Source organism: Ascaphus truei, chromosome 3, assembly GCF_040206685.1.
Source record: "Ascaphus truei isolate aAscTru1 chromosome 3, aAscTru1.hap1, whole genome shotgun sequence".
Lineage (NCBI taxonomy): Eukaryota > Metazoa > Chordata > Amphibia > Anura > Ascaphidae > Ascaphus > Ascaphus truei.
In genome coordinates, this window is record NC_134485.1 from 79423857 (window position 1) to 79439330 (window position 15474).

A 15474-nucleotide genomic window follows, 5' to 3' on the forward strand; every position below is an offset into this window, starting at 1 on the left:
CCTACAAGATATATCAACTATAATACAATATTAAGCTTGAAAGATGTTTTTGGTCCATCAAGTGTCCCCCTGTTACCACTGGGAGGTTGTGCTACTTCAGTTACAGAATATGTCTATGTAGGGTGACCATATTTGTTCTGGCAAAAACCGGGACAAATGTTGCGCAGTCAGTGCATATTTGGGGGTGGGGAGTGTTGTATATATTTGTGGGGTTGGGGGGGTTGTATGTATTTGTGGGGTGGGGGGTTGTATGTATTTGGGTGTGGGGGGGATTGTGTATGTATTTGTGGGTGGGGTTGTATGTATTTGGGTGTGAGTGGGTGTTTGTATGTATTTGCGGGTCGGGTTGTATGTATTTGTGAGTGGGTGTTTGTATGTATTTGGGGGTGGGGGGTTGTATGTATTAGGGGGGTGGGGGTTATATGTATTTGGGGGTTGTATGTATTTGCGGGTTGGGGGCTTTGTATGTATTTGGGGGTTGGGGGTTTGTATGTATTTACGGGGTGAGTGGTTGTATGTATTTGGAAGGCGGGAGGGTTTGTATGTATTTGGGGGGTGGGGAGGCTGTATGTATGTATGTGGAGTTGGGGGGGGAGTTGTATGTATTTGTGGTGTGGGGCGTTTGTCTGTATTTGTAGGGTTGAATGTATTTTTGGTGTGGGGGTTGTATTTATTTGGGGGTGGAGGTTGTATGTATATGGGGTGTGGTTTTTTTTGTAAGTATTTGGGAGGTGGGAGGGTTTGTATGTATTTTTGGGGTGGGGGTTATATGTATTTGGGGGGTGGGGGTTATATGTATTTGGGGGTGGTGGTTGTATGTATTTGGGGGGAGGGCTTTGTATGTATTTGGAAGGCGGGAGGGCTGGTATGTATTTGGGGTTGGGGGGGTTGTATGTATTTGTGGGGTTGGGGGGGTTGTATGTATTTGTGGGGTGGGAGGTTGTATGTATTTGGGTGTGTGGGGGATTTTGTATGTATTTGTAGGTGAAGGGTTGTATGTATTTGGGGTGGGTGTTTGTATCTATTTGTAGGGTTGGAGTTTGTATGTATTTGGGGGGGTTGTATGTATTAGGGGGTGGTGGTTGTATGTATTTGGGGTGGGTGTTTGTATCTATTTGTAGGGTTGGAGTTTGTATGTATTTGGGGGGGTTGTATGTATTAGGGGGTGGTGGTTGTATGTATTTGAGGGTTGTCAGCGGCCCTTGTTCTAATTGTTGGAACACACACTATTTAAAAAGTAAGTGTGCTAGGTAGCACTCCAAAAGATAGGGAAAATACCAAAATAGAAATAAAGATAAAAATAAAATAAATGTGGTGCAGGGGAACAGGGAGGAACCTCAACCCCCCAAAACAAGTGACAAATCTATACAGTGGTTCCCAGCACACAATAAGAGTCAGACAAAATGTCAATTTAGAAAAATTGCAAATTGTACTGAATATGGATGCAAATACAAAGCTAGCCCCAATGTACAGTAGGCCTAGACGGAAATTCTCACGGAGCACAACAATATACGTAAATAAGAGGGAAGAAGGGGGGGTGGAGGGAAGACAAAGGAGTGAAAAAACACAAAAAAAAAGGGAGGGGGGGAATACATACAAAACACGTAATAAATAGGGTGATAAAAATATAATAGTAGAGTGAGTGTAGTGCTCAACAATCAGACCCGGTTCCGTCTGTAGAGAATATATAAATGAGTATCCAGATGAAGATGGAGTGTCCACAGTAGAATAATATAATTGAGCGAGAGGGCATTTTTTTCACTCCCTTGTCTTCCCTCCACCCCCCCCCCCCCCCCTCCCTCTTATTTAAGTGTATTTTTCTGCTCCGTGAGAGTTTCCTTCCAGGCCTACATTGGGGCTAGCTTTGTATTTGCATCCATATTCAATACAATTTGCAATTTTTCTAAATGTACATTTTGTCGGACTCTGATTGTGTGCTGGGAACCACTGTATAGATTTACACACTATTTAAAGTGGCCTACCCTAAATGTAAAACCTTTCACAAATTTCCTTGAAGTGACCTAAAACCACCATATATAAGGTTAAGCATAGCACTGTATCTGGGATTCACTAAGTACCCCCATCTGGCTTTAACTGAACCCCAGCAATACTCCCTTGTGTCCTATCTATACTCTATTGAAAGAAAGAACATTCTGAACTAATATGATACGCTTAGCTGCTTTTGAGAGAAGGTTAATCATTTAATGAGATCTGGTTCTTGATGTGGTATACATAAGTATTTTAAAATATGTTTTGTTTTGACATTTCCATGGTAAAGAAATTAATGTGTTTTTTTTTTTACAATCTTTATGTAATTTCTTTTGGTGAAAGGATTGTTTGTCAGTTCACAAATCTACAGTTGCATTCTTGTTTTTATTTTCTTCTTTGTTTGTATAGTAATGTACTGTATAGTAAATATTAAGCCAGCTGATACACATTCATTCAGTGAAAATGAACACACACATTTTTCACAGGATACAAATAATTGTTACTTTTAGATTACTCAAATTGTTCTAAGTAACCAATTACACAGGTACAGTAAGTACTGTAGCAAAACATGTAGCATTGCGTGATTTAAAAAAAAAAAAAAACATTTATTTTTTATTAGAGGATTGAAGCAGGTGGTTCTCCAAAGCTGAACTGTGTTAATTTCAGCTGCTTCCAAATATACTTACCTCTGTAGCGGTGCCGGTATCTCTCTGGAGTTTAAATGTTCAGGTCACGTGGGCCAATAGGAAGCCACAGGGGATGACGTCACGGCTTCCTATTTGCCCACATGACATTTAAGCCGCCATTTTGTTACAAACACAAGTTCCCTGGCTCCAAATACCGGAAACCCCTATGGAGTTAAATATCTGGAAGCAGGGGGTTCTGGGAGCCGCTATGCGTGACTGAATCTCTAACACGAGTTATATTTATTGTATTTGCTATTCTGCCATGTGAAATTATACTTTTTGGAATAAATAAAGTTTTTTTTATGTTACCTATTCAATGAAACAAGTTCATAAAGGCGTTGCATGGCTGAATGCTTTAACCGTTTTTTTTCCAGCTGCAATAAACAAGTGTAATGTACACATGCTAAACATTTGACACCTGTTAAAATACAGCCTTCATATAGACCTTGTCAGAATTTTCCATGGCTACACTCTTATTAATCACCCCTAATTAGGTTATAAATACAGTTTGTTTACATGAAGAGATTGATGTTGCTTGCTGGGATATACTAGTGTGCTGTATATCTAAACCTATCCCTTGCCTTCACTTTACAGGCTGGGTCTTAATGAATCTGCGGCACAGCTAAGCAATCGGGTGCAGTGGTTTTGCATCTAAATAATTTCCTTTGATTTACTGCATGAGCGGTGACTGAGCACTCCCAAACCTCTGTGCTGCTGTTAATATTCATACAGCACACGTGTCTGCTGGTAGCAAGATATTTTGGTGCCAAATCACACATCATACAAGTTGTATTAGTGCATCAACAGCAAAATCTGCATATTTTAATCGGGTTGACGTCTGCCATCGCTCCTCATTAAAAATAACGACCCCCAATATGACCCTTTCACCTGCCTACCTAAACGAACCATACATTCTTCATCAGCGCCACATCCTGTACAGTAAACTATTTGGGTGGGTACCAAGGGCATGTGATCTTGGTGACGCTAGTAAATTATTACGTATAATGACATTCTAAAAAAGTTGCAAATTGAATACAGCAGAGGCCCGCCGTATAGTGAAAATCGCCGGAAAGCGGATCCGGCTATTTTCTGTGCTTCGCATGCGCAAACCAGCATTTTCGCCGTTCTGCGCATGTGCGACCTGCGGTTTGCGCGCACAAACGGTTTTCTGCGCATGCGCGAATTTAAATTCAACATGGCGGCCCCCTTCTCGGTGCCGCCGTATCAGCGGAGCGTCGAGAAGCGGGGTCCTGCTGTATACAGTTTCACTGAAATAATGCATCAATTAAATCTGGGGTGTGTGAATGTTTCAGTGTAACCACTGATTGTAAACTAGTAGACAAAACGAGAGCATTTCAGCATAAAATATTGGCACGTTTCAGCACATGCAGTAATAATGTATTATGACACATTTAATCCAAGTGTTACCATCAAAGGCATAAAGATCTATCATGCTATCAAACCGAATTTACCTGTGATTCGCAATTGGTGTTGTGTCTTGCTGTGACCCGGTTACCTGGATTTGTTTAGATAGTATGATTGATGCATAGGCAACAAAGTATTGAAATGGAGCTCAGATGTATGGAGTGGTCCAAATAGATCTCATTTCCAGCACAACAGACACACCAGGACACTTTATTATTTCTGTTCCCACTGTTGCCTCTTTAGGTACAGTACCCATTCCCCAGTCCTATGATTGTCCATAAACCCTGACAGCATTGTGACCCCCTTCACCTAGCTAAGCTCCTCACTGAGAAAAACTATTCCTACCTACAGCAGTCACTGAGGAATGGGCTATGTATAAATACTTTATTGCCATCTCCACACTAATATAAATTGGTAAGCCTTGTCATATCTGTACTATGTTCTGCTTTCCTTAAGCATGAAGGTGTGCTGAGAACCAGAATGCATGGAGACCAGAGCTGGTCAACAAGGATAGATGTTATGCGGACATAGGTTAGATTCGAAACCGTTTAAAGACCACTTACAAGTGGCATCCTTTTAGGCACGCCATATATTATTTGGCTATAGGAAGATCTCATGATGCCTTCAATCGTTAGTTTGATCAAGCTGAAACAGAAGCCAGCACCTACTGCATAACATACTGCACCGACACACTTTATTCGAGCAAATACCCGGTATGTACCTGGCAGATACCTGGAATGCGCCGCTCCTCACCTCTGACAAGCCCCGGTGCATTTGCTTTCCCAGCCTGGGTTCATGCCTGGCTGATGGGCGGCTGATCTGTTAAATGATAATGATTAGGATTTAATAGGCTGCAATGCTTCGCGTGTCTACCAGATGGCATAAATTCATGAATTGTAATGCAGTATATATATATATACTGTGCAGTATTGCAGCCAGCGGGAATAAAATGCTTCAATCCCTGCTTGGAAAATAACTCAATGCACTCGGGCAGAAAACAGTCACAAACCTCAATACACCCGGGTATACCCGAATTCGTGGGACTAGCCAAGCTCGAATAAAGTGTGTCGCCAGTGTATGGACTTTTTTGTCCCAGATGTGGTTGCGTTTTCTTCCAAAGTACTGTACCTCCAACCTACTGTGCAACAAGGCAAAAAGGCAAAAAGGCAAAAAGGGTGAGGAGTGCTACTTTAATCCAAGGCGCCGGTCTGTATTTATGTTTTCTTCTATGTTTCCTGACTTTGTTGAGTCAGCGTTATCAGGCTGCCTATCTCACACATACATGTGAGCTTCTTTGTACTCTTGTTTTAGATTAATTTTATTTTTATCACATTGAGTATACACATATATTTTCTGCATTATATTTAAGCGCTTTTTCCAGCACTCCCTCTTTGGTATGATATTTCTCTTTCCATTTTTAGCTCATTAAAATAAAGGGAAATATCATACCAAAGAGGGGATGTGGGGGGAAAAAGTCACTGCGTCTTTCAATGCATTTAGAAAAGTGTCCTCACATTCTGCAGGCAAGTAACAATATGTCTATCTGGCCTGATAAGGTGCTACAAGTAACCTGATAGAAAACATCTGTGAGAAATTTAGAATAATAATAAGCTTTTCAAGGAGAAAATGTTTGTGAACACATGTTAGCGAAATTGCAAGCTATCTCAAACACCTTCAGTTTGTAATGCTGATGACATTTTCACAGCACGCTTCCCTCCTCAGTCTGTATCTCTGCAGAAACCCTAAAATACCACCAGTAGAGACTCATATAAGGCTCAGCTGGAAATTGCCCACACCCTAGGATTAGATTCAAGCTGCACAGCCAGGCAGTGCTTTGAAAGAGCAAATAGAACACAGCTCCACTGTCTGCAAGAAACCAAGCTTGAATATGAGCTTTTAATTCAGCAGAAAAAAAGGAAGTCCCTGGAAATGTGTTAACTTTACAATATGCTGACTACAAGGGAAGTGATATGTCATGATTGCAAAAAGTTCTCACTTTCAGCACCTGTTTATCACACTTACAGTATGGGTGTTGATATTACTGCTTGTCACACCTGCTCACACCCATCTAGTGGGACATTTCTTACACTTTGATGTGTGCAGAGTTCAAGGTGGTAAAGTCCACATTTGAACAACTTGTCACACATAGAAGCTGAAGGCAGCTAGGAACTATTTTACCTCCATGCTCCAATCTTTACATAATGCATAAAGAGCAGGTTTTTAGTAACTCACTGAATTAGACTGTGATATCTGTGTTTTTCAACACAATTTTACAGGGATTTGAGATAAATGCAGACTTGAAAGTGAACCCATTGCAAACTTTATTTTCCATGGTAACAGTCACAGGCGTACAGTAGTAATCATGGGTATCTGTATTGCTGACAGTCCCGCTCTGTGTCATGGGCCCAAGATCCACAAAAAGGTACTAAGCTTTATTACATTGTTACTCATATTCATATGAATGGGAGCTGAGGCGTGCTAAATCTTAGCACTTTTTGTGGATCTGGGCACTGGTCTCTCCCAGAATTTTCTACATCATCTGGACCCATAACCAGCAAGACAAGATCAGAACCAACCCTAGCTTGTTTTTAGGCCAAAAAGTGGCACTTTTAGAGAACATTTGAAAAGTGTGCTAGGGATACTATAGAGCAAATGAGTACTTCAGTATTAGGTGATACCATTTTTATTTGGACTAACAATAGATATTATAAGACAAGCCTTTGAGAGTTGTCTCTCTCACTCAGGTCAGCAATACTGATTTATAAAGATTCCACGAGTTAAATACAACCCACCCCCCCCCCAAAAAAAAAACAAGATAGTAATCAAAGGGATACTAGAAAGAGTACTGTATTTTGCAGACATTCGTACTAACAGTGTTCTATTTAAACTGAAAACACATTGAGGGTTATTTACTAAAGTCTCACAGATATAAAACTAGGCAAAACCAGCGCAAAAGAATTGCGCCAGACTTATCGAAGGAAAAACTGAAATGACCTTTTCTTTGACTAACATGGTACAGTTTTTTATATGCAATTAATAAATCGTCCCCCAAGTGATTCCTCGTACTTACCTGTCAGGCAGCGGCGGATTTGAAGATCCGCAGCCCCTAGGCACTTGTGGCGGCCTCCTCATTGCTGCCACCCTCCTTCTCCTTCCGAATCGTAACGTCAAATGACACTTCAGATGTCACCAACGTGACGTCAACGTGATGTCATGACATCATCTGATGTCGCGTTGCCATGGCACCGAGGCAATGTGTGATGTCACGTTGGTGACGTCCGCAGCGAATAACGCTGCGATTCAGAAAGAAAAGGAGGACTTCAGCAAGCAGGCGGCTGCCACAGGTAAGTGCCTTCCCAGCAAGCCCCATAGGCCCGAGAAGGACATTTGCCACCCCAAAATGTTGTCGCCCTAGGCCCGAGTCTATCGGGCCTAATGGGGAATCTGCCACTGCTGCCGGATGTATGCTCTGTGCTCACGAGTCTGCTGGCAGCAAAACTAGAGCAAAAAAACTGCACCAGATTTATCAAAGACAAATTTCCCTAATGATACAATCACATTTCTTTGTTTAGATACATTCTGTGCCGTTATTTAAATGCAACTGTGCCTCAGTTGTGCCTTAGATCAGGGGTGCGCAAACTGTTAAGTTCACGCCCCCCTGTCTCCGCTCCCCCTTGCCTACGCGCCCCTACTTACATGCTCATGATCCACACGTCATATGATGTCATGACGTTATGTGACGCATTGCCATTTGACCCCGCGATGTCATTTGATGCCGCGTTGCCATGGTGACACATCAGGCAAGAGCCGGCTGAGAGCAGGCACGTGAAGTTGCTCTGCAACTGCGCGCCCCCTTAGAATATTCCACGCCCCCCCAGTTTGTGTAAAGCTGCTTTAGATACATAACCCTATTACTTTTTCAGTATTGAGGTACTTCCACACAGGTCCTTAGCAATGTTTATCCCCAGTGACGTGCAATGTCCGCTCGGATCATTTCAAACATGTTCCTGTTTTGAGAAAAACTGTGCAGCAGCTTGTGCAAAATATTTATAAAATAGAAATAATCATGTTAGTCCGGTAGCGATAGTGCAGAGTACTTCAGTATTAGGTGATACCTTTTGTAGTTGGAATAACAATAGATATTATAAGACAAACTTTCGAGAGTTCTCCTCTCTTCCTCAGGACTGGCAATACTGATTTACAAACTACTCCATGAGTTTAACATGACTTTAACCCCCATGTAGAAACCAAGATACAAATCTATAATGTGAAATATTTATAATGAGCGCACTTCCACTTCTTTGTTCCCTTTATCAAAAAGAAACTAACTTACTGTGCATTGTTGAGTATAACACAAATTGTCACATTGAAACTGACTTGTAATTTAAGCCTCAAAGTCCTCAAAACCCCCCAAAAGGTCAGGTTAACCGGATTTCTCAGGTTCAGCACAGGTGGTTGTATATGTCAGTCTGTGACTGAGCCTCTGATTGAGCCACCTGTGTTGAAGCTGGTATATCCTGAAAACCTGACCTGTTGGGGGCAGGGGGGCATGAGGACTGGAGTTTAGTACTATTGCCTCATGGCACCTTATTTTGTATTCCGGTTATTGAGCCAAATTATGTTGCACAGTATGGCTGGGCATCACTGAAAAAAATTGATCCCTGAATCAGCATGTCAGAGTGTTTACATTTCGTGATTTTGGCAAATTTAGCCAGTTGCATGATTACTTTTTATTTTTAAAACAAATTCACCAATTTCTCGATTGTATGGAAATAAATCTCTACTCCTCCCCTACCAGTATCTTCAGGGAACATGTACTTGTTTTCTCATTTTTGTTTGGAAACGGCTTTTGTTCTTCTACCCTATTTACACTATTAAGATATTTGAAAGTCTCAATAATGCTCCTATATGGAGCAGTGCCAAGTAGCATGAAAGTATATTACATGCTAAATGTTAGTGGCTGGTGTCTTTTGAAAAAAAATAATTTTTAGAGAACATCTGACCAGTTTTACTATTTTAAATCAATATTGGATGTTTGGCTAGATTATTAGTTTCAAGATAATCACAAACAAAGGACATTTTCCAATCAATGTTTGGTATATCCCCTTTGCTATAGAGTAAGGAAAGAAGACAGGGCTCTGGAGAGATAAGACACAGATCAACAAGCACCGATCACCTACGCTATTCTTTATTCTTCTCAATAAAGGGTTTTCAGCGCAAAACACGTAGGAGGATCGCCAGTACCTCCATTTTTACCATGAGTTAATACATTCTTATTTCCAACTGGAGTTTACCTCGTTATGTTTGGTTGTGCATTGTTTTCTCCATTCCAATTTGGTTTCCATTCTTTGTGTGCCTGTTAATCTTTCCCCAAGGAAACAATGCTCCGATTCATTAACTTGTCAATCTAGAGTATAGTAAGTGTCAAATAAAAGGGAAGAGAAAGACATGCTGGGGGAGGGGGAGAGAAAAAGACATGCTGGGGGTGGAGGAGAGAGTAAGACATGTTGAGTGGGAAAGACATGCTGGGGGAGAGGAAAGAGACATGCTGGGGGGGGGGAGAGAGAAATACATGTTTAGGTGGGGAGAGGAGACAGAAATATCCAGGGGGGAGAGAAGAGAGACATGCTAGGGGGTGAGCAAAGTTAGAGGCATGCTGAGGGGGGGAGGAAAGAGGCTGGGGGGGGGGGGAAATTGTGAAACACATTAAGGGAAGGAAAGAAGAAAAGCACTTTGGGGGAAAAAGAAAAAAGTGAAATACACGAAGGGGAAGAAGAGAAATATGAGAAGGGTGACAACAGGGAGATGAGGAATAGATGGAATAACAAAGGGTGTGAGAGATATAAAGGGGGGAGAGAAATGCATTAGGGTAGTGAGGGACATAGACATAACAAGGCAAAGTATAGTGTGATATAATTATATTGTAACATTTGTGGGCGCCTCATTATTCAAATTTGTCCTTGGCCCTGTTCTCTCGTATAGCCCACAGAGGCCCAGATGAACAAATAGGTGCAAAGCTTTAAGACGCCTCAGCTCCCATTCAAATGAATAGGAGTAAAGGCCTGCTAAAGATTCACCCCCGCCGAGGGGTCTGGGCCAAAGATCGTCAATCAAGATACAGTGCAGTATGTTGCTCAGTTATTGCACTATGTGCATCAGCTTGCAATTGAGGAGTGAGAAATGAAGTCATGGACATTTTGTAACGGGATCCAATGTCGCTCCTCTGTTTGTCATTTTGTTTCCCTTTACTAGCAACAAAATACTATAGTCTAGCATGTCTGTGGTGACTTAATATTTGCTTGATAAAAATGTATGTTATTAACTCGCTTTTTACATATAACACAGCTGCAAGATAAAAATGGTGCTCAAACATCCCCCTTAGAGGTTGTTACATTACAGTATATACTAATTTTTATTAATACCAGTCTAATAAGCTCACTGTTCATATCCTTGTGGGCAGGATGTTGGCCAGCAGTAGATAATTGGATTTGGTTTGCGTCCAATTAAGCAGTTCATGTAAACATCAATATTTCAGCATTATTAAGCCGTGGGTCAGCACAGTTCAGGTAATGCATCCTAATCAAAGAATTCAAAGCTCCAAGAAAACACTATTGTTCTATTCTTAATTTACTTCTTGCATAGCACACTATTGTAGAACTCCTGTATTATACATATTCCTTTTTATTGAATTTAAAATAGGGGGCACTTTATGAGCAGACCGGCCATTACTCTCGGAACCCTCAGTTCTATGAATATAAAATGTAAATATGTCCCTATTCTCTGGGATTAAAGAAAATAAATAAATAAATAGCTGCCATCAACTTCCTCTCCAGCTAGTCAATCATTAGCAGCATGTCAATCGAATGTCAGAACATTCCGGCAAAGCACACATATTGCATACTAAGCACCGGCGCATGTCAATGACTTTGCCATTATGGTTTGGCTCAGCATCATGGAAGTTGCTGTTAGACATTTTTTTCTATTCCAGGTTTGATCAAACGTACTTAATTTAACATGGAACTGTCTGCATCAGTGAACATTTAGGAGTTCTGTGTCAGGGAAACAATGGGGCAGTTCTGGAGCAGAAAATATCCTATTGTCTTTAATGGGATTTTTTTCTTTGATACATGTGGTGCAGATTTTGTGACTCCAGAATTGCACCACTTTTGCCTAGATACATAGACCCAATTGACTGAAGGAAGATCTGAGAGGGAGCTACCTAACACACATGGCATTTATCAAGAACTGTAGTGCATTTTCTTGCTGTAATTTTTCTCCATATTGTGTGGCGCCTATTCAATATACTGCAAAGCGAGCTTCACCTTGCTTGGAAAGATTCAAACTCCATTCATCTGAATGTGGTTTAAATGTTCCTGAGCAAATGGAAAATGACATCGGTCTGGTCTAAAATAAAATGCACAAACTCTGAGGAGACAAATCTACCAGCCATAAAACCTACATGTATGTGAAAATGTAAAAACGTTATCAAGAAGTTCCTTAACTTTGATACAGACAGTAATGGATGGATGCAGTTCTGTTGATTACATTTTTCAGTGCTACTTTAAAGGTTAATCGATCATTAATAGATGGTGGTAACAGTGACACTGTAAGTTACATGTTAACATTAAAGTAGCTCTACCTCTTGTTTTTTCCTCTTTTTATTTTACTAGGTTTGAAGCAGGAGGTCTCCAGGCGGGAACCAAGTTGTTTTGAGCTCCGGGACCTCCTGCTGCCCAAGATACCCAGTACTTATTTAAGAAGGGGTTGCTGGTAGCAGCTCCGGCAGGGCACAGAAACTGTCTGTTTAAAAGTCCCGCAGAACAATAGGAACCTGCGATGTCATCCCTTGCGGCTTCCTATTGGTTCACGTGCCACGGGACCTTTAAACAGATATGAGATGGCGGCAGGCTCTTTACATGTAAGTATCTCAAGGAGCAGGGGTCCCTGGAGCTGAAAGAAACGTGGTTCAACTCCCGAGACCTTCTGCTTCCCACCTAGGGAGATTAAAAAAAAAAGGCAAGTCTCCTTTAAAACAGCAGTCCAAGCTGCCGTTTAAAAAAAAAAAAATCCCTTTAATATGTGCATCAATACAATCCACACAATGATGAGTAATTAGCTAAGTTGCCGATCGATTCATTCTACTGTGATCGATCGGTTTAGGGGTTCACTAATGTCTGTCAGTGCAGCAGAAGAGGACCAAAGATGCAAAGTTCTGTGGGGAAGATCATGTGACCAGACAGTCACTTGATACAATTGGTGCACTGCTAGAAAGAGGACAGGGCTCAAAAAAGGGTGAGCCAGAGCCTGTTTCAGAAGAGGAAGGAGATGTGACTTTGTAAATGGTTGCTATCGAAACTAAAAATGCGTGTTACATTCTAATACATAAAAAAATAGTAATAGTATAGATAGTATTTTCTCATAGTACCGAACTAATTTATTTAAAAAAAGAAAAAAAACCACATGTAGAATATTGATTGGTCTGCAGCTTTCACTTGTATATGCCACATGTACTGTAAGTGAACGCTAAATAATTAATTAATGTATTGATTTTTTTTTTTACTTTTGCAGGATTGACAAAGCCATGCTGGCCAGTCTGAAAGTCAAGTAAGTCGTGTTTATTTTCAATATGTTTCATTATCTTTGACTGACATGCAAGTAAGCCATGTTGTACTATAATCAGAACTTTCAACTGGTACTTACTGACCAATACAGTTTTGTTTAAAAAAAATTATTACTGCTTTACAATTGCTATGATGCTTTTGAATTGTAAAGCTAATTGGTGCATTCCAATGTTTTAGCAGCACCATGTTTCTGTGATACCTGATTGCAATGTTCCAAGTGGGGTAAAAACACTGAAACAATGTTTAATTGGAAATATGTAAATACAATCCTTGACACTATTTAGTGAGAACGTTTGTTTTACCAATAAAAACCTACAATGGACATTTTAGAAATTCCTATATGAAACAGTGACCACTTTCACTATTTTTCCATTTGAGTTTATTTTTTTCAGTTGTTTACAGTAGGTGCATTAAGCAACCTCTCTATACGTGCTTTTGGTCGTATTAACAGCGCTGAAGTGTGCACCCCAAGTGATATGATTCCAGATCTGCGTAACTATCCTAACTGCAGTTGCAACATTTGTAGTAATCCCCCCCCAATTTTGTTTCTTTGCGAAACATTTCTCCAAGCCTGAAATGGCTGACAAGGCCGCAAAATTAGTCTTAGGCCCCGTTCACAAAGCGCACTTCGCAACGCTGCGTGCGTGCGTCCACATGCGCGCGCCTCCATCTGCTGGGCGATGTGTGATCATCCCCAGAAGACAGAATGATCCGACACAGGGCGGCATGCGGGGACCGGAGAGCGGGGAGCGGGGGGTGTGCTACGGGGACCAGGGTAAGGGTAAAGTGGGGACCGGGGGTGTGTGCAGCAGGGACCGGGGGGGGGAGGGTGCAGTGGAGACCGGGGGGTGCGCGCAGCGGGGACCTGGGTGTGTCCCCGAAGCTAGTTTTATTTTATTTATTTCCCCCGTCCCACCCATCCCCCGTCCCCACTGCCCACTGCCGTCCCCACAATTTCATCAGCCAATCAATGTAAAACTTCTGGGCATTGATTGGCTGCTGAAACTTCACGCTGCTGCAGCCGGAGATCACAGATTGAAAAGACTCCCGCGACTGCAGCAGCGTCGACGCCGCACTTTGCAGCCAATGGTAGTTTCAAGACTGAACACTACCATTGGTCGCCAGGGGTCAGTGACGAACGCGTGAGGGCGCGCACGTCGCAAAGTGCGCAGTGTGAAAGGGGCCTTACCTTTTTATGTTTCGCAAACTTTTACATAAATGTCACCAGGCAGTGAGTGAAACATAGTGTGTGTGCCATATTTATAGTCCAAACATCTATCTATCATTTTAGAGAATTTAGCAAACTAGCATATTAAATTGCAATACACATTGCCTGATGCTTGACGAATTGCTGGAGAAGTCAAATTTTTGGGGCATCTAAAAAAGGCCAAATTTCACCTGGTTCTGACCTTGTCAAATGTTTCCCACATCTCTAGAAAGGACTGGGCTGCCTGCACGCAGTATACTTTTATTTCCTGTATTCTTTGTGAAGCACCAAAAGTGGATTATATATTGAAATCTCCCAGCTGCCAAACAAGCAAAACTAGTGCCAAAAAACAGCACCAGATTTAAAAGAATAAAAATCCTCGCTTTCAATATTATTTGCAGCTGTAAGACTTTGATAAATATCTCCTTGAAGCCCAGATTCACTAAACTGTGTCAAGCTACTTAGCGCCACATTCACTACATTTCCTAACATAACGTTGCGGCATGTTTTCTTCTGGAAGGAACCTAGCGTTAACTATAACAGGCATTAGTAATAACGAGAAGCAAAAGAGGTGTTATCATAATATCTCCTATTTACTAAACGATTGTTATGATTAAGGCGGGATGTAACGTTATGTTATTTAAGTCCGTGCTCAACCTGGCATTACTCCCATCCAGACCCTGAAATAAGGCTTTTACATTATCTGAGTGGGTGTAACAACAGTTAGGTGTGACTTAAATAACATTGCGTTATTTCCCGGCAATATTTCCTTCTCCACTCCACCAATGGCCCTATTTCGGGATCTGAGTAACGAGTAAATAACATACATAATGTCACGTTACTTGAAGTTATTGCAGCAACAACCTGAAAGTTAAGCCTATTCTAAATAACGCTGCCTTAGTTAAACCAGAACTAACTCTGGCATTACACCCATTCACACACAACGAAAACCATATTTCAGGCTCTTCAACATTACTTGAACTACACGGAAGAGACAGAATCCCTAGAGATGGACGTATGTGGTTCAATAAAGGGGCCACATTTAACTGGTTTCCCCCCGAGATAAGGGCTGTAATAAACCCCATTTGTTTCGCCACCTTTATCCAAACTATTTTTATTTTGTTTTGTTATGTGTAACAGCATAGTCTATGCTTGATCCATCTGTATCAACGGGCTGTAGCGTTTGCAACGAGAAACTGACACAATCACAGTGGATAGATAAAACTACATATGTAAACATTCTACAAAGTGTGTGACAGGGAAGGACTCCAATTAGGGTTTTTTTCCTGGTGAATAACGGCAGATAGAAAAATGTATTTCCAGATTAAGACTCCACAAAAACACTACCAGCCTTGGTAGTATCAGTGTATATGTATTTTGTATTTCTTACTATCGATTTCTATGATACCTCTGTTTTTATGGGAACACACTGCTCTAACTGTCAATGTCTTTATTGACATGTCTCCCCATTGGCTGGCTGCTTTGCGCTAAAGTAGACGAGCTGACTTACTTGTTTGGCTGGTTACAATGGCAATCACACAGTTAA

The 15474-nt window shown here is 41.3% G+C and overlaps 1 protein-coding gene across 6 annotated transcripts in view; it reads left to right on the forward strand.

The window, feature by feature from the left end:
• RAP1GAP2 (RAP1 GTPase activating protein 2) overlaps positions 1-15474 on the forward strand; it is a 693938-nt gene that overhangs the window by 127825 nt on the left and 550639 nt on the right. For all 6 annotated transcript variants that reach the window (XM_075594386.1, XM_075594388.1, XM_075594392.1 and 3 more), the window contains exon 2: positions 12669-12704. In XM_075594386.1, coding sequence (XP_075450501.1) covers positions 12682-12704 — 23 coding nt within the window. In that variant the 5' untranslated portion in view covers positions 12669-12681. The remainder of the gene's footprint in view (positions 1-12668; positions 12705-15474) is intronic.